We start from the raw sequence: 23,974 nt of genomic DNA, 5'->3' as shown, positions 1-23,974 counted from the left end.
GAACAGAAGCCCGCGGCAGGAGCAAACATAGTTAGGAGCATATAAAAATGTTTTCGTAAGTGAGGTTCAGATGAATTCTCTTTTAGGGTACAGAAATAATCTGCAGATGCGGTCAAAGAAATACGTGCCAGAGATATTCGTAAGCCGTGGGGCACGGGAGATGTGCCAGGAGACTGGGGACAGGCACAGGTGTCTCGGTTTTTAGAAATGATGGAGTAGGAAGCGGATTTCTTAGAAATCATGAAAAGGTGAGCCTGACATCAATCTGATACCAATTCTGGTATACGCAATTGAACAGATGTCCCGTCAACAATCGAAAAGCACAAGTTTGGGAAAAACAAATCATCGTTAAGCTAGACTCATTTCTTGCTTTGTACCAAGGTTAGACGGGGAGACCAAGAAAACGATGTGGCATAGCACATATAGATTCTTAGCAAGACATCTGAGGAGATCTCTCATGGTGCCTTTGGGGCTATGACAGAGGAAGGGCTAGAAGGTGACATTCAACTCAGTCGGTGCTTTTGTTAATAGCTCCAATGTAGACGGGAGAAGCATGGGCCTTGTTCATTAAGCAGTGTATTGCCGGACACCGGGCAGGGTGGGCAGAGAGAGGACTAAGAGCCGGAGCTGCAGCCCAGAGGGACAGAGAGCACGCAGAGGGCTGGGGTCCCACTCGCCCGCCAGCAGCTCAGTCTTGTAAGAGCCGGGGAGCCTCTGTGAGCCTCTTTCCACCCGGGTACAGGCAGGCTCTTCCCTTCCAAGATCACCGGGAGGACGGTGTTATGCAAGCGTGCAGGCTGCGGCAAAGTAAGGTTAATGCATCACGTAATCCCGAGGGGGGCAGTTACAATGTCAAATGACAGGGTCAGGACAGAACACACACGGACGCATGCATGTACACACTCACACCCAGACGCGTGCACCGAGAGGCCAAGATACGCCGCTCAGAGTCACGAGACGAAGTTATGCTAATCAAGGTGAAGTCCAGCATTTCCGTGCCAGGGCAGAAAAGGGGGGTAGAGTACCGTGGTTTGGCAGTGGTTCGAGTGAAAACAAATGAAAACCCAGACCAGCGTTAGCTGCCTTCTGCCTCACGTGCGACATGGTTAGTGCAAGGGCTGCTCGGAGGCTGCGTTAAGACAGTTTCAAGTCCACACTAGGGGTCACTGCTCTGTGTTCTTTACATCTCACCACGAGAATTGTCTTAGATTCTGGTCACTGTATTTTATTCCCGATAGTGACAGACAACAGAAATGGGGAGCACAAGGAGTAACGAGAAAATGAGAAGTTTATACCAATGTAATGGTGGCTGAAGGAACTGGGTTTACCTGTCCTGAAGGAGGATCTAATTTTTTGGTTTCAACTATAGGAAGTAACATTTGATTTTGTCAACACTGTTCCACAGGGAAGAGCCAATATGACCGAGTAGAAGTGTGAACAGGTCTCTATGCGGAACACAGCAACCTCTCCTCAGTGTCACACCTGCCTCAGTGTCGCACAATTAGCAAGCGCCTGCGCCCCCTTCTCACGCAAGACCGTATGATGTCTCCGCAACACTGCGTAGAAATTCAGCCTCGTGGGACTCTGCACGGCCTGGGTCGGGCCGGAATTAAATGAGTCACATCCTTAAGCTAATCGATTTAAGTTGGAAAAAGTAATCGGCATCTACGCCAACTTCAATACCTTCCTGGGATTCAAAGAGCCCTCAAATGAATCCTTTAGTGAACTCCGGGGTGGGACGGCCCCCTGCTCTAGGCGGGGTGGGAACCGAGGCATGGGCCCCCGCCAGCACTTACCGCCAGGTACTGTGGGGTGAGTCCGCCTAGGCCCGTCAGGTTCCCCCAGGTGGCAGTGTTGAGCTGTTGCATCTGCTGCGCCAGCTGCTGCTGGAGGCGCCTTTGCTCTTTGTCCTTCTGAGTGTCCGCAAACTTGACTACGATGGGCGAGGAGCAGCCCTGTGGTCAGACACAGCGGAAAGTGAAGAGGGGGTTACCGCCTGGCTGAAGCCTCTCACGACACTCAGCACTGGGGCTAGCTTTCTCGACTATCTTGGAGCACATGGAACCATCTGGAATGGCTTTAAAATGGTTTGATATTCCTTCTTCTTCTCTGCCCAGTACCATCAAGAGAAAATTCCAGATACTGTCAACTGGTTTCTCTGTGGATCTGGTGGTCGGTGCAGCCATTTGCTTTCTTGCTCTGATCATTAAACTGCCTCTCCTCCTCTCTTCGTGTGTCTTCCTCCAACCTTTCTGGGACCTCCTCAGAGACAAGAGACCTTATCAAGGTTCTTTAATTAAGCTTCATGGTTCGCTTGTCTGACAGACAGACTTGTCTGTGTGTCTGCCTGTTTCCGCACGTGAGCAGGGGACAAAGAAGGAGAGATGCTGTAATGGGAATGAAAACGTCCCTCATTCATTTATTCTGTTCACTCTTTCCCGTTTTCAGTGATGCATTTTTGAACTGTGGAGCGCGGGAATCTGCCCGACCAGGCACTATCAACAGGGAGAAGTGGGCTGTTTTAGGAATGTGGATGAGGGAAAGAGGGAGTCGGAGAACGCAGGCCCCGGCCTGCCTAACTGTGGTGTTTGCACAGAGCCCCCCCCGCCCCTTCTCTAATGTGCCTCCTCTCTCCACCGTGCCCAGGGCTACTGCACACCTCCAGCCTCAGAAGCATATTCTAGCAAATGGAGCTGGATCTGAAGCGGCAGAAGGCGCCCACTTGGCTTTTCGTCTCATTGGATGTCACTATTCCAGATGCTTTTCAGTTTCCACTGCCTCTAAAAGGAAAGGACTAGGGGCAGCGAGAGAGGGAATGGCTCCGGGTTCTAGAATAGGACGGACTCATGTCGTGTTGGAGTTGGATAAAATCATCTGGGAAAATAAGGGCCTCCAGCAGGAAGACTTCCTTCCCCGGAGCACCTCTGAGACCTTGGCCACTTGGCCACCACTCTGCAGAGACACGAGCTCCTCCTTCCCTCCCCCTGCCTCTGGCTTGCCTACACAGCTCCTCACCATTCAAGTCCTTTGCATTCTGCTGAGGTAAAAAGAAGAAATGCTACCAGGTGATTAAAAAAAAACCCAACTTTTACTGAAACTCAGCATGATAACAGACCTCTCCCCTCTGAGAAATTCTATATTCCTATTTAAATGAGTTCTCTCCCTTTCCCTTCCCTTCGGGTCATTTTTCTCTCTCCTAGGAAACAAACCTGTGTGCTTTTTTCCCTTATCACCTGGGGTAGTTACTGGGGGTGTAGCTGTGAAGGTGGGAGGCTATGGTGACTGGTGTTACCAAAACAATGTGGGAAAACTGAGGTGGCTGTTTCGGTGGTGAACTTCCAGCGAATGTGTCCGTCTTCAGCTCTGGCAGCCACAGTCACAGGACACAATGTTAAATGTCAGTCAACCGCACAAAAATAATCTTTCCACCATTAATAAAAATCTATACTTCATTTTTCTTCTTCTGCTCCATATTTCAGTACTTCATCACTTTAAAGAGAGCAAAATACTCTGAAGATGGAGATTAGACAGAGGGAGGGTTTTGTATGGAAAGGGTTATTACTGTTGTATCGAATTTGTTCCGTAACAGAGGACAGACAGCATCTCCTCCTAACAGTACATTTACGGTTGTGTTTTTTTCTTCCTTAAATACCAAAAAAAATTATATAAAAGCATAAAATTAGGCCCAAAAGAACTTGTTTAAACCATAAAAAGGAAAAACAGGCTGGGCAAAGATTGCAGGAAAGAGGAAAAATAGAAGATATGATATAAAAATTAATTATTCTTAAGAACATGTTTGTTTAAACTTTAATATTCAGATTATTTTGAATTCAAATTTCTCAGATAATACATCTTGGTTAAAGATGTGAGCCAGAGTCCTGAAAATAACATAATTAGTTAAAAAAAAAAAAACCCTGAGCATGGGTGTCCAGATTGAAAAACAAATGTACCAAATTTGATTCTAAATTATAACAGAGATGTTAAAACCAAAGGATCAAGGATTTCTTAAGAATGAATATGCCCCATTCTCTATCGCAGATTCTTTTCATTCTGAGCCTACTCTTCCTTCCTTCAGGTTCATACTCAGGTCTGTGCTATGTTCCCAAACTTTCTCCCTGTAGGAACACAGGAGAACTCAGACCAGCATCCTCTGTGGCTTTACACAGGGGCCCAGATGAAGGCACTTGGGTTAGAGCTGAAAGAATGTAGGTTAAAAAATCATCTAAGGTACAAATCACTAAGTTACAGGAAATGAAAATAATTACGGATGAAGCACATACGTGGAAGATAATAAATACAGGTGAAGACCTTCCCCCCACAACGGTACTTTCATTTTTCTCTCCAAACTAAAATGTAGCTAGGATTCAGACTGATCCCCAATAACGGAACAGCTGAAGAGAGAGTGGGGGACAAACAGCATCAACGTGTGACAGCATGTTGTACAAGACTGCATCCCTAGGAATTTCAAAGTTCTGCTAATTATCTCCTATTGTGTCCGATTTTCACCTGAGCTTGCCTTCAGGTAGGGGGGTGTGAGTGTCTTAAAAATGCATTGCACTGAAAGGAAAACACAGTGATTATATAAGATATGTTAGGAATATCAAAGTCAAAATGAAGCTTGAAAAAGACAATAGGCTTTGCAATGCTGATATCAAAACTCAGAAAAAGTACAGTGAACACTTAATGACAAGGCCATGCACACTCTTGCCCCCCTTGTCCACCCACCTTTCGGCTCACTATAAAAAAAGTTGCCCACAAAACATGACGCAGAATGATCACTTAGCTCCCAGCATGCTTTGGGAGATGCAGCATTGCAAAAAACGAACAAAACAAACAAATAAAAAATAAACCCCCCCAAAAAATGGAGGTAAAAAAGAAGCGCAAACAATCCATAAAGAAATTTTTGCACATTAAATCAAATAGAAAATATTTTACTTTTCGGAAGATGAAAACGTAACTTCAGGGAACGCCACAGGGCCACCTCCAGAAAAGATCACCCATACACAGAGGCACAGTACAGAGTACGGCAGAACATGCATTCCCAAATGGTTCTATCAGACAGTACCGAGTCAGTAACAGCATATCACTCTTGGAATGCTTTTGTGCAAAGTTCTGAAAGGCCAGACCCCAATCACAGGCTAGAAGTACAGAGCCATTTCTCTATGTTTGTGGGTGAACACCCACATCAGCATATTTATCTTCCCCCAAAGCCACTATCTCTCATTATGAGACCAAATTTGAGCCTTTAGGTTTCTTTTATTGAGCATTTTTTAGTAAAAAGGCAAATCTCGTTTTTCAAGGGATTCTCAAACATTAATAATCTCACTGGTTAACAATGTAGGAGAAGTATTAATTTTCTCCCAACATTTTTGATTCAAAAGCACAATTCTGTTGGACTGAAGAGAACTTGACCCCATATTTAAAAAAAAAAAAAAAAGAAAAAAAAAAAACAAAAAGAGAGAGAGAGAGAGAGAAAAAAAAAAAAAGAACCCTGTGACGGGCACAGGGCAGGCTGTAATTTGGAGCGAGGGCTGTTAAGGTTTACTCCGTACCAACCCTCGACCAGGAAAAGACTGGATCCTTCAGAGGTCGAGAACGATTCTCGGTTTAAATTGCATCCTGACGTTACAATGCAGGGCCTGGGCCACTGCCATAAAAGGCTCAAAAAATAATGTAGAGCAAGTGGAAGGTTTTACTAAATGCATTTCAAGTCATTAGGGGAAAAATTCAGAGTGAGAGAGATAGAGTGAGAGAGAGAGAGAGAGAGAGAGAGGGAGAGAGGATGAATATGAACGAATGAAGAGATAGTGCCAGTGTCAATCTGTGATTGTCACGTGAACAATCCGCACAGGAGAGAGCTGCTTTCCCATTCCCCATCATTTGCACAAAGAAAACAAAGAAAGGGCAGATGATACAGTACCTCCATGGTCTGAGACTGATGCATGGCTTTGATTGCATTCTGTGCCATTGCCCTTGTAGAAAATGTGACAAACGCACAGCCTGTGGGGAACAAGGGGACAGGGAGCAGGAAAGACAAAAAACAACAAGACAAAAGGGTTGGACGCTTGTTAAACCAACACAGTCTACGAGAACTGCCACAGGACGACACTGTTCTCAGTAGTACATAAAAATCAACAACTTCTCTCTTGGTTTTATCTTAGTTTGCTTTTTACTCACAGTGCTGACTTGCTAATCTGACCAAAGCAGAAAGATTTATTTATTGACTAGTTTATTTTTTAAAAATGGAGACGAGGGGAATGTAGCTAGGTACTTTTTAATTTTTTTTTTAGCCACTGGGGATTTGAGATTAGCAAGATCTAGTTTGCATTTTCTAAAATAAAAAGTTGCTATTTTACATTTCCTTCTTGGCTGATTATCTTTACTTAGGGCATCCACACATTTGGGCTTTGGAGTTCAAATTTTAGCGTTGATTTTTAAGCAGCAAATAATAAAATCCTCACACCAAGGGCAAATTAGCAAATAAATTCCAAGAGCTCGAATGTCAGCAAATAAACAGATCTACTCTCTTCTGGGTAGTTAAAACATATATATGTATACATATACAATGATGCTATTTAAATGCAAAGAAATATACCACATCCTGCACAAACTAGTAATTATTGATTACAAACAAAAACAGATGCTCTATTACTCTGAGCGTATTCAACAGTGCATATAAGGTAAACCTTTATCTGCATTGGGTTTCTGAGTTGTATAAAATCTTTACGACTTTTCAAAGTTGTGATTTCGGAGAAGCATCAGAGATCTGGCCTAACGTCTACGTACACAAGGCAATGTACAGTTCTCTGAATGTTTCCTGGGAGACCTATTCAACTTGCCATGGCTCGCTCTTTCTCACACTGGAATATACCCAGAAGCTATCCTGCCTGCTCCTTGTAGTGGCGCTGGCCACCATGCAGGTCAGCGCTCCAACTACACGGCTCACTGCTCTTTTCACTAATAACAACACTGCCTTCTGAAATTTACATTTTATTCATCATGCACCCTTGGGCTTCTCAGAGAAAAAGACTGTGAAATTAATGCAGATTCAGGCTGATTTTATAATAATACCATAGCACACTAAAAGCTTAGCTAGTGCAGTGCAGACTTATTTCAGTTATGATCTCTAATGACTTTAAAAGTGCATTGATTTTCAGCTTCTTTAGCTCTGCACAGTTTGAACTTAGGTATCAAAGAATAATTTAGTGTTCCACTCGATTTCTTCAAAACATTATTATTATTACTACTTAAAAGATTTCCAAATGAAGCAGATCTAAACACTGAGTGGCTGTAGCCTGTTGTCATCTCAGAGTGAATGCGCGGAAGTGGAATTCTGGCATCAACAACGTAAGACTCTTGCCCCCGTGGCCAGTAAGCCAAATAGGGTGTTCTACATCCAAACAACCAGCAGACTGGTTTATGCGAGTCAATTTCTGAGCCATCAGATATATCTTCTTCTTTTGCTCTGCATGTGTACCTGGTGAGATTATCAAGTCAATACTGTATTAGCACCTTTTAATCAAACAGCAATAAGAGAAAGCAACACCTGCCCATTTTCCCCAAAGCACAAAAACATTCAGTCATGAAAATAAGTCAATGCATTTTTTTTTTTGCATCATGCTGTAATTTTTAATACAACAAAACTCTCAGTAAATGGGAGATTCATCTCTCGATTCAACTCCCCGTTCAGCTGGCCTTCCGAACGAAGCCTGAGGTTTAGCTAGCTATGAATGCCGAGCTGTTTCATGTACTTCTCTGACATTATAGCAGCTAGAAGCTCACTACTGAGGCACACTGTCTGTACCTCCACTGGCTGTGGCTTCTGTCATCAGTAAAAGCGATATGGGAACCTTCTCTAAGGCATCTAGAAGATGTGTGTAAGAGTGTGGGACACAGGACACCACCTCTGGCTTCTGTAGTTCAACTTAGCTCTACAATTAGCCCCAAATTTACCAGTCTGAAAGTAATACCCTTTTTCAAAAACATTGTGAACATCAGTGACATCATTAACAGAAAGAAGTAACACTAAGATTTTTTTTTTTTTTTTCCATTTCTTGAGACTACAATGGAAGCAAATGCAATTAATCTCATGGAGAGATCTTGGACATCGTGTGAAGCCTGGGCTAATTCTGCCTTTACCAGTCATGGAGACTGTGTCATTCACTTCATTTGCTCTTATTATCCAGTAACATGTGCCAAACTGACAGTTTCCAAATGGAGGTTAAGAATGCATTAAAAAAAAAAACCACACACGTAAAATGTCAACAAAAATCAATAAGGCACAGTTTATGCATTTACCACAATTTCAGAACAAGTAGAACTTTTTAAGGAACTTAGAAAGATGTAGCAATTAGCAGGTCTCAGAAGGACTGGCAACAGAACAATAAAATTCCAGCTCTATAAACTCGAACCATTGCTCTTTCCTTTCTGAAACCTGCAATTAAAAGCTCGACTGATGCTTCTAATTATACAACCCTTACTGCATCCAGAAAAATGATCTGACAAATCTGATGACTCCTTTAACCTTTTTACTCCATTGGCAGTGGTGCAGTAAGAGAGAACCTGTCTCCTCAGGGGCTCTGTCAAGTTTGGTACTGTGTGCTGTGTTCAATTACTTAGGAGAGACCATTACTGTCATTTATAAAGTGAGAGCACATGTTGAAAATTCCCTTCCCTGCGCCATCCTGGATGAAGTTCCATAACTTCAGGACCGAGTATTTCATGTTTTGGTAGCTTGTGAACCGTTGTGACTTCTGTAAGACAGGAAGCCATATTAGTCCTATGGCTCAATTTTAATTTTTCTTTTCTACACCACTGAAAACAGGGTGGTGGCTCTAGGATTTGGCCTCAGATCTGTGGCTTTTCGATAACATAGGGTCATATAAGCTCCTTCCATCAAGACTGGCTGCCAGCTTCTTCTACAAACCAATGACTGTCTTTCAGTTGGGCAATAATAGGTCAACTGACCCCTTTTTTATGAAGAACAAGTTTCTGGGTACAATGAAGCCTATTGGGTCTTGACAGGATTAGCTGCTTTGACCTTGCAGGGTCTGGCCTCCTCGGGTCTAGACTGTTATAGGCTCAGCCCTCCTCTGTTCCAGACCCAGACCTTGTTATTCGCTCAGCCCTCCTCGGTTCTAGATCACTGTAGGAAGACTGTCTAGACTGCTCTAGGGAGAGCCCTCCTCTGTTCTAGATTGCAGTAGGGTCAGCTTTCTTCTGTTCTAGATCTATATAGGGAGAGCCCTTTATAGCTCTAGACGGCTGCAGGGTCAGCCCACCTACAGATTACTGTAGGGTGAGTTCTCCTCTACAGTTCTAGACTCCTGTCGGGTCAGCCCTCCTCTGTTCTGGATTACTGGATATACTGTCTCATTAGTCAGTTCTCAGGCTACTGACCAAAATGCAGGAAACACTAAAACAGAGCAAATGATACAGGTACCAAGATGATGAAGCTTTTTGTTAGGTAAGATAGCCTGCATATTATGGTCTTAAAGCCTCTCCAAAAACATAATAGTAGAGAGAAAAAAAGGAAAAGAAAAATTCCCTCCTTAAATATGGTCACCCTGTAATTTACTTTACAATTATTTATGGTCTCTACTTTCAGAACGTCACAGATTGCCAACGGAAATGAAAGGAGCTGAACTTCTCCCTGTTCGGTGAGGTTGTGCCTTCTTGCTGCTAAAACAGATAAATGATCGACTGAGGAAAGGTTTCTCCAAGTAATTTCCTCCTACAGACAGAATCTAAGGAAAGCATGTGGTCCTGTCACAGAGAGAATTCTGGAACACATCTATTCCACTTGTCATCTCAACTGAAGAGCTATCTTCACTTAGGTGTTCTACCTCTTCTCTCAGCTGCAAGAGAAGTTTGAGAGAACCTGATCAATTCTTGGTCTACAGTGAGAAAGCGAGAAAGCGGACAGGCACTTTTAAAAGTACGTACAATGCCACGGCCTCCAGCTTTTCTGAGCAGCAGCCTGCTAGGTTTCAACTGAGGGAAGCATAATTTAAAATAACTTGCACAACACGAAGGAGCTTTCGGCCTATGGAAAACCTTGTTTATAAATTCCCATTCAGCCAAAGAAAGTTCTCAATGCAGCCAGTATTCCTCGCTGGGTCTGTTTAGCAGTGTCACAGTTTATGAAAACATACGCTATCAGTACAACATGAGAGCATCAAAACTAACCCTCCAATGCGCCGTCCCTGATGGTGGGTTAGTTTATTTAAAATTGGCATGGAGAGATTGCTTGCTTATGGCACCTGAGGCTGAAGGCAGAGTAGGACTTAAGAGTTTGCAAAGTTTCACCCCTGAGATGAGATTTGAAGATTGTGCTCAGAATGAGATGACAAAATGCAGTTCATAACCCAGGGGCATTTGATACGAGTTTCCACATGTTTAGATACTACTTTGTGGGCAAGCCTAAAACGTCGTCATCAAAATGGAGTCCGCTCTGTGTACATGTTTTAAAAGTCAAAAGCCCAATCCTAATATTCTGATCAGATAGAACAGAAACAAATGAGGATTTAATGGCTAAAACCAGTCTGTGCTCGCCAACATCCCTGAAAATATTGCCAATTCATTTGTCAAGGGTTTTGGCAGGAGAATGTTGGAACACCGTAAACACAGCTGGAATATTCTTAAACAAGCAGAAAGTTACCTTAAATGGCAGTGAAGATTTGACTACACTGTATGGGAAAGAAAAATGAAACAAACTCTTTCATTGTCTTGGAGTTACAGATAACTGTTGCCATGGTGCAGAAAACCCTGCAGACTATACACAAATAGTCCACGCTGACTGTGGGATGATGGGTAAGTGAGAACATGTGTATTTTAGGAAATCAACATGCTAAGGGGACACTAATAAATCAATGCACTGGCTTAGATGCCTCAAGCTTGGCTTTTGAGAACAAACATCCCATTTGAGTTCCCACGCAGGGACTCTGTGGTGTCCGGTGTGCTTTCTCAAAGAATGTTTACCCGGCAGGTAGGCCTGCCATTGCAGAAGGATCTGAGTGTTGTGCAGGGGCATGAAAGCATTTCAAGCCAGGTTTTCCAAATTAGAAGAGAGGCAGAATGGGTTATTGTCCCATAAAGAGGAAGATGCACATTTAGATGCGGGCATACTGTGAGAGTCAGATTCCTGATAGTTGCTGAGCGCTGGTTTCAATGTGCCTGGCAGAGGCTAGGTGCTGTCTGTGGACAGTCATGATAATCCCCTGGGGCGGGGTTCTGATCCGGAACATGGCACAAACCTGGATGCTGGTGAGTACGGATGGGGCTTTATAAATAGTCTTTCTTGCCAACATGGAGACGATGACTTTTGTTTTAAAGACAGTGATTCTAAAGGGTGACAGGGCTGTGGGTCCTGGCTGCCCGCTACTCAGAATCGGTGGGGCGGAGAAACCTGCGGGGTTTCAGCTTCGTGCCCTGTGGGGAGGGACAGAAACTACTGAAGGAGCAGAGAAGAGACGACAGAGGACACCTCCAGGGGAACCAGCGCCACTCACTGCCTCACCTGTCCGAGTTCCTGTAGCTGAACTGGGCAAATGCAAAGCCAGAGAGGTGAACCACTTTTCTGTGCCTCTCCCTCATGATCGGATCGTTCAATTAAAAAACTTTTTCATTGACTAGTTCAATACTTGGTTTAGAATTAGAAGGTGCTTTTCAGGGCAGCCAAGCTTTTCCTTTCACTTACTGATTGATTGATTGATTGATTGATGTCTTCAATGGCTGAGGCAGCAACAGGCATCGAGGCCAGAAGTGTTGAGTGCCCTTTATCTGAGGAGCCACTAATGGGAGACATTTATTAATATTTGACTGAAAACTGCAATTCTTTAATGGAAGCAAAATAGTACGACGAAAGAGAACTGTTCTTTTAACAAATATACGGACTCAGGAGCAGTCCCTTGGACCCAGGAGTCCCTGGGTTTCACTAATTGAAAAACCTATCACTGCCTGGCTTTATATTTCAGGACAAATGGTTATAAATGAGTATTTTCTTTTTTGCCATAGGGAATTCTCATCAGTTCACCAGAAATTACTTTTCTGTTAAGAAGAAAAAAAAGGGTGGGGGCAGGGAGGAGTATTTTAGTCTTTACACCTAGCTGGCATCTGCATAAAATGTGGATGAGAGCGCTCCCATCACTGGTTTTAGCCACCGTCTGCTCTTCATGTCCAGAGCTGGCCCCTCAACCACATGGCAAATCAAATTAGTCAAGCTCTCTTGTCAAGTGCTGTGTCCTGCTCTTTCCTGCAAAAGCTGGGGCTGCTTTACAGTCCTATCTGCAGAAATAACTCACGTGCGCTCAAGCAGCTCTAGATGCCGCAGGCACTAACGCTATTCTTTACTGTCTGCGGTGGACGGGCAGAGGGAGAGCAGTGTACTAAGCCATGCGGATCGGCCGCTCACAGGGACGCCTACCACATCGGGGAACTAGTGATGCCCCAGGAGGTGAGCAGGGCAGCTGCTGGCACTGCTGCCATCTGCAAAGGGGGAACCTGAGGGGCACAGAGAGGAGAACGAACTGACTTTGCTTACAGTTTACGTCCGAAGTCCTGGGACTGGACCTCGGGGTCACTGACCTCTGAGCCACTATACATTTCACTATGATGAACTCAAGGGCCTTCTGTTCTGTTCCTTCTCTGCGCCGTATGCTGCGGTGACTGAAAAGTTGCTAACACAGCACGTGACAGAAAGAAAGAATAGGAGGGGACGTGGTTCTGATGGCTACACTGGCAGTGGAAAAGGGACCGCAGAAACATGATCACGTGTTTCCTCCCGACCCACTGCTGGTCCCCCGCTGGCCCACCCGAGTGGGCGCGTATCTGTCAGGACTGAGGCACAATCAGATGACCCGACGTGACTGGAAGCTCTCAAAGAGTTAATGTGCTGGGCCGGCATGGAGGGCCCCAGGACCCAGATCCCCATGTCCCCCTGCGAAGGGCGTGGCTGTGGGTCACGCTGGCGACAGCGTGGGCAGTACGCTACAGCTTGGCCCCAGGCACAGTGTCTGCAATGATCTCGGTCAGCTTTCAGGGCTACACGCGTTTTCCAGGAGGCGGAGTGACAACCTTCGGAGCCGTCAGGGAATGCTCGGGCTTCCTTCCCAAGCCACCCTCGGAAGAAAATACAGGGACTGCAAGCTCTTGGCCTCCTGCTGCTCCCCTAGACTACCTCCGGGTGGGGCTCTGGAGGGGGATGTGGGCGGAAAACGCTGTTCTGCTCCTGCCATCCTCTCAGCAGACACGGAGCGTATCTCTAAGTCAAAAGAACAAGTGTTCTTCCTCACATGGTGCTGAATTTAGCTAAAATGAGGGAGGTGGGTGGAAATTAGTGCTTTGGGACTCAAGGGGCAACCTCCTCTTTCAGCATGTGGTTCGAGATGGCAGTGCTGTCCCAGACCCTGAGACTAGGAATGAAAAGAAGTTTCTAATTAGCCCCATGGAAACTGCATCAATAAGCACATTAAGAGAATGAAATGCTTTTTGTACCGCAAACACACGGATTTCTTAGAAGAGATGGAGAAGATGTTTTACAGATACAGTGACTCGGGCGTGTGGGGCTGTCTTGGGAAACTGTCAGATGAGGGTCAATGCTCAGCGGCCCTGCTCACAGGCGCTAGAGGGGAGGGTCTGGGTGGCGCCATCCATGGGAGGCAAACGTGCAAGGAGAAGAGTGAGCTCACACTGCCGGTGCCAGGGGTGGCTGCCGGCAAACACGCTGGTTTTCCTCAGTGCTGGAAGCCACGGTGGCTGGCTCCGTCATGGTGGCCGAGAAGAGCCTGCAATCTTCTGTACGTCATCTCTGCCACTCAATGACATCCTGTGCTCAGGCCTCCAGGAGTTCTGTTCTTTGAAATCAAACCCTGAGACCCCAGGAGAGGCCCAGTTGTTCTGAGTCCCTACCTGCTCTGCGTTACATGGGAACACTGATGTTTCTCCTTGGTTTCTATCACTGTCAAGAGGCCTATCCCCTTGCCATTTCTCTCGGGCATGGGCAGAAAGCTGGAGACTCAGATGAAACCAACAAATATTCTCTCTCCTCCTCCCCATCGCTCCCTCACCCCCTGATATCTACTTCAATGTGAGATGGAAAGGGATGTATAATGACAGGGCTGCCTGTCGGCTTCCGGGCTGGCTGGGATAGCCTGAGTTAATATGTTGGCATCAAGACCTTGTCGACCTGAGAAATACAAGGTGATCACTCCAGCTACAGTGAAAAGTTCAGGTTGGACAACTTGATCACGCAGGACACATTACAGGGTGACCTCTTGCTGCGTGCGGTGGCTACATCTACCTTGACGGTGACACAGAGTTCCAATTAGCACTTGAGGGAAGAGACTTTGCAGACAGCACACTCACCTCGACTCAGCCCGTCGGGTCCCCGGAGAATCCGGCATTCTTCTATCTGGCCAAATGGAGAAAACATCACCCTGATATCATTCTCATTACATTTCTTCGAAACCATTCCTATGAACAATTTTCGGTCTTCCACAGCTAGGAAATAAAAATAATGAATGAGCAAAGGCCATTTTATCCCGTTTCTTGTAATCACGGCTTCATTACCACATCAAACCAGGCCCCAGTCATGTGAGACCAAGCGTGGGCCGAAGGCTAGGTCTCCTGACTTGCAGGCTGCGCTCCTCTTCCCCGCCCCCCCTCCCCACCCCGGTTCTGCCTCTGCTTTCCCACCTTGCCCTTCCTGAACCCTGCCTCTCTCTGGTGCCTGTTCTCACCAATACCACATTTTCAGAGAACACGAAACACTGTGAGGTCCTCTCCTCCCAACCCTGTTTGGAAACTTGGTCTTTCCTAATTTGTTCAAGCTCTGTGGACTTGCTAAAACACTACCATTCCACAGAGATATTTTTGAATACAGATTAAAAACAATTTTTTTTCTAGATGTTCTTTTACCTTGAAGAATGGCAAAGAAAGAAAAAGGTCAGGGAAAGAAAAACAGGAGGAACAGAGGGACTAGAATAAGAAACAGAACTTTTAATAAAGCATTCAGTGGGGAAAACCTTCCCCCCCAATTTCAAATGGCTTTGCCCTATGGATCCAGACAATAAGAGATAAGAGAGATGCTCATCTCTCTGGTGAGCCAGTAAAGACTTTCCGTGTCTGTCTGTCAATCCGTCCATTGCACCGGGTCTGCAGCTCTAACCAGGACAACACAGGATCTGCATTTGCAAGTGAAGAGGGAGGCAATTTGAGGGAAAGAATGGGGCTGGGCTACTTGAGAATCACATCAGGATGACCCCATCAGAAACCCGTCACCAAAAAGAATGAGAAGGGAACAATACTATTCTGCACACCCGGAGGTAGGACTCTTGATGAACAGAAATGTATTTTGATTATCACAACAAGAAACCAATTCCATCTTGGAATCTGCCAGGAGGTACAGACTAGGGGAGGTTTACCTCTGTTGACCTAGGAGATTTTCCTCAAAATCTACAAGCTTGTGCTCAGGATAACTGGCCTACATTTAGCCTCAAAGGCACAATTATAACTGACTTCAGGTGAGTGAGTGCAGTCCTCTTTAGGAAAGAGGAAAAAAAAAATCCACCCCCTTCCCCGTTTTACAATGAAAAACAAAACAAAACAAAACACCCAAACCCGACCCTAGATGCCCACGGGGAGTCTTATTTCCCAGGCTGCATTAAAACCGATCTCTTAGATTTTAAAGACAGGACAGCCAGCTGCACGGGCATGTGAGAGAGACAGTCCTGGCTCAGGGAGGGGCCCTGCCATCCATCACTATGTAGGAACCTTCCTCTTGTAGCTGTACCATAACCTCATCATTGCCATTTAACTGGCTTTTATCTGTTTGTCTTATTCTTTCCCTGGACAATCAGTCTTGCAGTCCCACTTAACCAACCATACTGTATTACAGAATGTCCAAGGCCAGGTGCTTTCGGTGCTTGAGGCAAACTGGCCCGGGGCCCCCCAGGGGAGCTGAGAATGCTGCTGGTGACGCTGGAATAGCAAGATACAGGGAGGTTTGCTCTGGGGTAGCGCCATCTAGGAGCACCCACCAGGAAGGGAATCGCTCCGTCTGGTATGTCCGCTGTGGTCGCTACAGCCACGTAAGCACTTGAAACATGGCTAGTGTGACTGAGGAACTGAATTGTTATTGTGACTTCATTTAAACTTATCTAATTTAAAAAGCCACATGTGACACTATACTGGACGGAGCAGCTCTGAGAGGCCCAGGGGAGGCAGCTAAGTGCTCTTCCCACAGAACCCCAGACTAGAAAGGAAGCCATGAAAGACATTATTCTTGTTGGTTGTGAAGTGGGGCAGGGAGGAACTGCCTGGGGCCACAGCTGCTGAACTACCCACAGCTTTCCTGCGAGAGCAGAGGAGGGAGAGGCGGGGGGTGGGGGTGGGGGGGGGGTTGGTAGTGTGAGGGGAGCAGTGTCAGGTGACTTGCCTGGTCCCAGCACTACCATCACGTTGATGAATGACCTTGGGGAGTGCACTAGTGGACTTCTGTGGACCTTGGTCTCATCATCTACAAAATGAGGTTTAAACTCTTCTCTCTTCAGTGACAGAAGGTGGCCCAGCTGCCTGCTTGGGCAGGGAAACGACGGAGCCCAGTATTCTACCCGCCAACCACCCTCTGCAGCTGAGCAATTCCTGAGACCCTACAGGGAAACCAGGGCTCCGAGGGTCACCGGTGGAGACCGCACTGCCACAGGGCTATGAGCTGCTGACTGTGCACCAAGCTCAAGAAAGGCTTGAGGGATGGAGAAGGTGGCACTTAAGGTGGAAGTAGAGGAGCAGAGAGCGAGCCTGGTGGGAGGAGGGGGGCAGCACACTGTGCGGCGGATGGAGGAAAGCAGCCTGGCACAATGCGCAGCAATTCCGCGGCTTCTGCAGACAGCGGCTCAAGGTTTGAGTGAAGGAATACACCGTCCAAGGCGGCTGCCTCGTGTTGAGCCTCACCAAAGTGGACGTGGGCAATGGCGTCACTGACTTCCCTCCTGCGGAAGAACGGTTTCACCTCGCAGAAGCTCTTGTCTCTCCCATCAGAGCAGGTGAGCTCAGTGAGGTACTGGGTAGCGGCGGAAGGGAGGTAAGCATCTGTGCTCACCAACACCAGGGTGACCAGGAGTATGTGGTGGCCCCAAAGGGCCAAGCCATCCCTCTGACGGGCAGGAACAGAATGAAGCTGGGCAGAGCCGGCAGCAGGAAACTTCCGGTCACAGCTCTAACTTCCCCCCTTGCCTCTCATCTCTGGGACTCCTACCCGAGGAAGCTACGGCCGATAGCTTCTGGAGAGTTAAAAACAAAAACACAAAAGCCCTTGAATTTCTTCTTATCCTGAAGAATACGGCTTTCTTTCCAACAAAAGCAAATGATAGGCTCCCGGGGAGCCTCACTGCTGAACCTATCATGGCGGCACGGAGCTGGAGCACGCAGCCGGGGGTGAGCTTCGGGGTGCCGCCGGAGCAAACTAAACGTGTGGCTCCCGAGAAGGCGAACAAAGGTTTTTTAACTCAAGATGAAGAACTGGAAACGACTAGTAAGTAAGCCCCGGCTTCCCTTGCATCACGACAGGCCGAACCCAGGCAGGGAGAGGGAGGCGAACTCTTCCTCGCGTAACGAGCAATAGCCGAGACCAAACTGAAGCCTACACCACCCACGCGCTTTACGAAACGCGGTTTTCCTCCTGCGCATGCGCCGCGTCCCGGACCCCCGGATGCTCGCAGCGTCCGCCGGCGGAAGTCGCTCTGCGGTTTAAGCAGCGGGCGCCGTGTGCTTTCGTGGTGAGTGGGGCGAGCTACCCGGTTCTGGCTTCCACTTCCTTCAAGCTTTCTCAGTGAAAGTTTACTTGTAAAACTCATTCCTGGGATTCCCACTCGGAGGCTCCCTCAACAGCGTCAACATTTTACATAAACTTAATTATCTTGCCATTTCACTTTTTTTCATCAATTTCTGATGAATTTCTTGATTCAGGGGCTCTTCCTCGGTACTCATAGGCAGTCGGTGTCTGTCTTCTATCCCTGGAAATGTAGACTGCTGAAATAAACCTACTCTGTTTACAGTATTTGGTTAACTGCCTTATGGAAATTAAAAAAAAAAAAATAAAGGTCTCTGCCCTTCAGGGGGAAAGTCTACTTTCAAACTTCAGGGTAACCCACGAACGAGTGACGGCGGATACTTTTTACAGAGAGCTCTGTGCAGGTGGCTTAAGTGCCATCACTAACAACCACGGAGCCGAAAAGGTGTTCCCTCTCGGCGACCAGTGCAAGTTCTCCCGTGGTAGGAGACAGGGTTAATATTTTAAGATTTTAAGTGGGGACTTTTTTTAAGTTTGGGGAATAGAAACTTTCACTTAAAAAAAAAAAATCCCTAATTGTAAGTCTGTGCTAACACCCCGGTGTACAATCTGTCAAAGTCACACCTGGATTCAGGGCGGCCTGAATTAATTAACAACTTTTCAATGTGTTAGTGCTAACATATGGCATTTAATTACTGCCTCCAAATCCATGAGTCTCTCTGCTTTGAATTACAAAATTATTTCTTCCTCCTCCAATGAGTCAGAAAGTGACCGGATGGGCACAGCCTGCGACTCCCCCCTTCACTGGAGGCTTGCAGGCCCGCATCTCCCAGACAGAATTCAGTTGTCTTGACCCTGTGAGCTCTGAACTTGACACAGGGACACCAGGGGGGTTCGGAGGCCTTGAGAAAAGAGAATGGCGGCTTACATGGCATTTCTGGATATGAGGCTGTGAGGACCCCTAGCAAGTTGGGAGGTTGGAGGGTTAAAGCAGGATAAATTTATGCTCTGCCACAGAGAAGAAACCAAACCAAACCAAACCCTCTAAACCAGGAGCATGACCAAAGAGTGAACACCGGGTGGTCACTGAGACCCCCAGCACAGAACCAAAAGCAACCCCTATGCTCATTATCAGTTACTGCTAGACAGACTTCAGCTCCAGCAACTGCATTTACTTTTCAATTGTGCACAGTTGGTTCCTTTTCCTGCACAGCCAAGAGCGCTGGAAAAGCAGCCCTCTGAAGGTAGACAGAATGAGAGACACTAACTACGCTTGTGCCAGGGTCGGCTGTGACCTGAAATCCACACCTCCTCAAGCCTCTTCCCCTGCCATGACTCAACTGGATGCAGTGGAAAAACAAGACAACGTGGATTCTGTGGAAATCTGGGTATTTATTCAATGCGTTCGCTCTTCTTAAGGACCCCAATATTTTATTGCTGATCTAGAATGGATATTTTTTCTTTGACACCTGGCACAGTTAGAAACACCAGGGCAGGGGTAAAATGCTGTGAGTTTGCAGAAATGTGCTAGAGGCTGCAGCTTAAATCAGAGCCAATTAAGAGGGCAGGCTCTAGGAAGCCCAGAGATTTGGAAAGCCCTTTTGTTCCGCAAAATACCGAAGGGCAGGGCAGATCTAAGAGCAGCCTGACGTTTCTGGGCTCACCGTGGCAGTTCCCTTTGTCAGAATCTCTAGATGGACAAAGGCTTTAAAGAGTGATTGCTTTCCGGAATTCATTTGTCCATCACTAATTAATCTGTGATTATCAGCCCTTTCTTGCTGAGCAAATACAAAGTTTCCGAAAGCCGAACATACTGATAATGAAGACGGTAACTGTCTAACTGTGATGAGTCCTTTGTGCGATCCATAAATGTCAGCAAACTCAATAAAGGTGCAATTAGACCTCGTTATTCTTCTTTCACAACTACTGAGAGCATCTGAGCCAAAGAAATCTTTGTGCTCTAGGAGCTCTGGAAACTATGCTTACCTGTCAAAACTGCCATGTGCAATCAGAAAGGGCTTGCAGCTTTTATCGCTTGCTTTCGAAAATGATACATTTTTCCTGACTCCTCAATCAGGTCCAAGGAGAACCCTGAAGCTGGTTCAGTCTATGCAAGGTGATGCACAGACTTTGCACCTCCAGAGAGTAAAATGATTTAAAAGGAGCTGGTTCAGTCCACTTACACTTTTTGACTTTCTTTTTCCTGACAACTCAGAAAATGAAGGTCAATCTACAAAGCAAAGGAAGAGCTGGCCCAACGAGAAGGAAGGCGGGAGTGATTGTTCCCTCGTGTGGACAGATCTGTGCTTTGCTATGAAAACCCAAGGCCGGAAGTGCCGGCCTCTGCTGCTCAGAATGCACTAAAGCAGCTGCCTTGGCGAGCCACAAACGTGCTGGTGCTGTAGCAGAGGGAACACCTTGGCAGGTATTATGCCAAATTCCTTGTAGATGTTAACGTATGTGTTCCCTGAACAACCCTGTGAGGTGGGCAGTACAGGAATTGTTCAGACTGCAGACTACCGTAGCTGCCTCTGACAGCTGGAGATACGGGGGATGGATGAGGTCACGGGACGTGCCCAAGGACACAGCTAACGTGTGCAGGGTCAGGGGTCAAGTCCAGGCTCCCCAAAAGAGCTTGTAACTGCCACCCTGGGTTGCTTCCTGAACAATGGCATTTTTAAGATTGCTCTCATCTTAGTGAAACACTGTCTAACCCTGCTTGGCGTCTGAGATAGTGCCAAGTTGGGTTCGCCGTTGGCACATCTACACTGTTACTGTGGTTCTAGACCCAGAGCAAACGTCACCCTCTGTCCGGAGCTGCCACTGGGAACAAGAGCCACCAACCATTCTGAGCCCTCCAGGCGGCTAACCCATAGAATGGGTTCTCTGAGTCAGGTCTGTGCCCACACAGCAGCAAATGCTGAAGAAGGAAACCCTTTCGTGGTCCAACTACTTGGGTATTCCAGGTCGCACACTTCCAGTTCAATTCTCTAAGTCATCATGTTCTTACAACCACAACCTAAGGTTCAGAAATAAGACAAACCTTCCTCCGTGGCCCTTGTTCTGACACAGTTGAGAAAATTAGGAGTCCAAAGGCAAGAGAATGCTTCTTGGTGGCCAGGAGCTCCAAGATGACCTTAACAGGCAGGGTTCATCCCCCAACTATAGGACTTCTCTCTCCATGGGGAAGAGACCACACTATAAATGGGTACTTTTGGAGCAAAAAGGTTCAGGAATCGGCATGGGTGCCTGGCCTTCTGCCTGTAGACACTCAGTGCAGAGCCCTCTGAAGCCAGGGAAAAATCTGGGTCATAATGATAATTTGCATTTTACAGAAGTGGCACTCTATCCTTTGCAAAGCACTGTTATGAATATCTTATATGAATCTAAAACAAAAAAGCCAACCTATGTGAGGTAGCTACATTTATCCCCAGTCCACGAACACGGAGATTAACGTTTGTCTTTAAGTGATCACTGGATCAGCAGATTGAAGGGTGGTAAGTTCCGGGGTCAGGGCAGTGTCTCTATAGTCGTCTTCTTCAGATTCCCTGCTAGATTCCCTAGCAACATGTCTGGTGCCCAGAGGTCATCAATGAGCAACTGCTGAGCAAAGGATCGAAGAGGCCTGCCCAAAGTCCCGCGAGACCTCAGACCCTCTGAGGCTGGATGCAGTGTTTGTGGTTAAGGTAGTAGGGGTGGGGGGTGGGAAGAAACCCTCGGGCAGGGGTGAGGCAGATGAGAAGCCAGTGGGCCGCATGCAGAAGTCTACTCCCTTAACCCTAACTGGGTGCTGCTGGCACCGTAGTAAGACTTGGCCTTTTCTTCAAAACTTCCTACCTAGTCTGCAAAGAAGCCAGAAAATGGGATGCACCACAATTAGCAAAAAACCCAAAACAAAACAAAAACCTTGTGGAGAGCTTTAGATCCCAATCATCATTTACATTTGCAGATATGCAGCTCTCCAAGTGCATGGCTTCTGCCCTGATTACTAGTTAATGAGGTGCAGACCTGCTCGTGGAAGCAAACAGTGCTGATTATGTCAGTCTTGTGGGGCAGAGACGCACCCAGGTCTGAGAAGGTAAGGGATTCCTTTGACATACATTTCAGTGAAGTCAGAGAACAAAACAGGGACAGAAGGCAGGTTTAAACGGAAGCAGAAACTTACGAGAGAGAAATGTGGCTATCGGCCCTCCCGTGTGTCGGAGAGCTAAATCTCAATTACTTCCCGGACCTCATCACATGCATATTTTAGTAGCGAGCATCCGTTTATTTAATCAGTTGACTGAATTCTGAATGAATTCGGATGCAAATGCATCAGTACAACTTCGAGAAAAGAGTTCCACTGAGGAGCACACCAGAGAGGGGAAAGACAGCAGGATTCTTCGTGGGCAAGCCCTTTCCCGCTCATCTGCTCTGCACACTGTGAGGTTCCTCCTCCCCATCAGGTGTCCTGGGCTGCTCTGTGCAAGGAGATCGACAAGAGGCAAAGGCCACAGAGTCACCACACAGAAAGAGCAAGCTTCAAATGGAGGGACACCGAAAACCATTTCTCGTACCATCTTCACAGATCTTTACACCAGAGGCGAACCGAGGCAGGAAAGCGAATCCTGCGTTTCTCCAGCTAAGCCAACCCCAGGGCAAGTTCCCCGGAGTGCCCCCCCCCCCCCCCCCCCCCCCCCCCCCCCCCCCCCCCCCCCCCCCCCCCCCCCCCCCCCCCCCCCCCCCCCCCCCCCCCCCCCCCCCCCNCCCCCCCCCCCCCCCCAGAGCAACAGCAAGTGGGGCTGGCTCCTCCCTCCCCGCCTGACTTCTTAATTGAAAGAAACAGTATTAAATGAGACAGTTGACCACCACCTACCGTTTGACTTTTCACTATCGGCAGGTTTCATCTGAATGGGATGATGCATCTAAAAATACAAAAGTGAGAAAGTAAAGGCAGATTGAACAACTGTATGAACAAGCCTCAGACAACCCACACTGTTAAACATGAGTGCTGATAATGTCATACGGACACAGAAACAATAACAGGGTCTCTTCCCATTAATAGTAACCCTGGTAGAAGGCAAGCCTGTGGTTACATTCAGGAACGCAATCCTCTGAGTCACAGGGCATCGTGACACAGTATTTAAAAGGTCGGGCTCTGCAGTCAGACTGTGGGGTTTAAACCTGGTTCTGCCACTCAGTAAAGTTTTTGCCTGTATCTTATAGGCAATCCTCGCTCTGCCATTCATCATAGCCATGTGATCTTGGGCAAGTGTCTCAACTTCTCTGAGCCTCAGTTTCCTCATCTGTAAACCATGAGTATGAAACAAGCAAATGCAGGTAAAGGGCTTTGTTAACAGGGCACAGGACCTGCTGAGAAAAATGAGCTACTGTTACTTTGTAACTCTTACAAATTGAACCGCAGCAAACTTTGTTTTCCTTCTGGCCATTTTGTATGGATTTCCCTTAGATCTCATAGTTACAAATAATGTGAAGGCTTAGCATCTAGATTGATTTAGGCACCATTATATAATTTTTATTAAATACAGAGTACGAAATAAGAATGCAGACCCAGGAAAGGAAGGAGGAGGAAGGAGCTTGGGGAGGAAGGGCGGGCGGCGTGGACCTCACCATCCCGTCCCCTCTGTAGGGATGCGGGAGTGGAAGGAACCTGAGACAGAGTGGAGCCTAGGTCCTGAGCTGCCGCGCTGGCTCCTGTGTGGCTCTTTACACCATGCCCGTCTCATGCCCGTGTGCGGTCTGCAGAGTTTACTCCAAGCACAAGAACGCTACCACCATTTCCAATTAAAATAAATTCCTCTGACCACTCTGAGAGGCCCTCTGGCTTCCTATTTCAGCATACCCCAAGGAACCTCGGAGCCACAGTGTCGATGCAATCACTGTCCGTGCAGACGCTTTTATTATAATGGGTCCCATTCTCTCTGAACCCTTAATTCGCCCGGTGGACTTGCGTCCCCTGTGAGCCACAGCTCTGGGTTTTATCTAATTTAAAGGAGAGGGGAATGGTACTTGGCTCTGGCCCTTAAATGACGGGCAATTATCATCAGGCAGGCGGGCCCACGTGCAGCTGAAGCCTGCCAGGGTCTGCGCAAGAGGAGGAGGAAAGAGGGAGCATTATCAGCGGACAAGAGGCTAAATAAGTCAGCGCGGCTCCGTTTATTCTAAAAAGCAAGATGCTTTTACTCA

The 23,974-nt window shown here is 46.9% G+C and overlaps 1 protein-coding gene across 6 annotated transcripts in view; it reads right to left on the bottom strand.

Annotated features, from left to right (window-relative positions):
• Positions 1-23,974, bottom strand: part of CELF2 (CUGBP Elav-like family member 2) — a 308,661-nt gene that overhangs the window by 56,194 nt on the left and 228,493 nt on the right. For all 6 annotated transcript variants that reach the window (XM_039246010.1, XM_039246011.1, XM_039246009.1 and 3 more), the window contains 4 exons: positions 22,644-22,692; positions 14,365-14,499; positions 5,921-6,000; positions 1,797-1,955 (listed from right to left, as the gene is read on the bottom strand). In XM_039246010.1, coding sequence (XP_039101941.1) covers positions 1,797-1,955; positions 5,921-6,000; positions 14,365-14,499; positions 22,644-22,692 — 423 coding nt within the window. The remainder of the gene's footprint in view (positions 1-1,796; positions 1,956-5,920; positions 6,001-14,364; positions 14,500-22,643; positions 22,693-23,974) is intronic.

This window comes from Hyaena hyaena, unplaced genomic scaffold, assembly GCF_003009895.1.
Source record: "Hyaena hyaena isolate Hyena2069 unplaced genomic scaffold, ASM300989v1 scaffold_276, whole genome shotgun sequence".
NCBI classification, from domain to species: Eukaryota; Metazoa; Chordata; class Mammalia; order Carnivora; family Hyaenidae; genus Hyaena; species Hyaena hyaena.
This window is presented reverse-complemented; position numbering and strand designations above follow the sequence as displayed.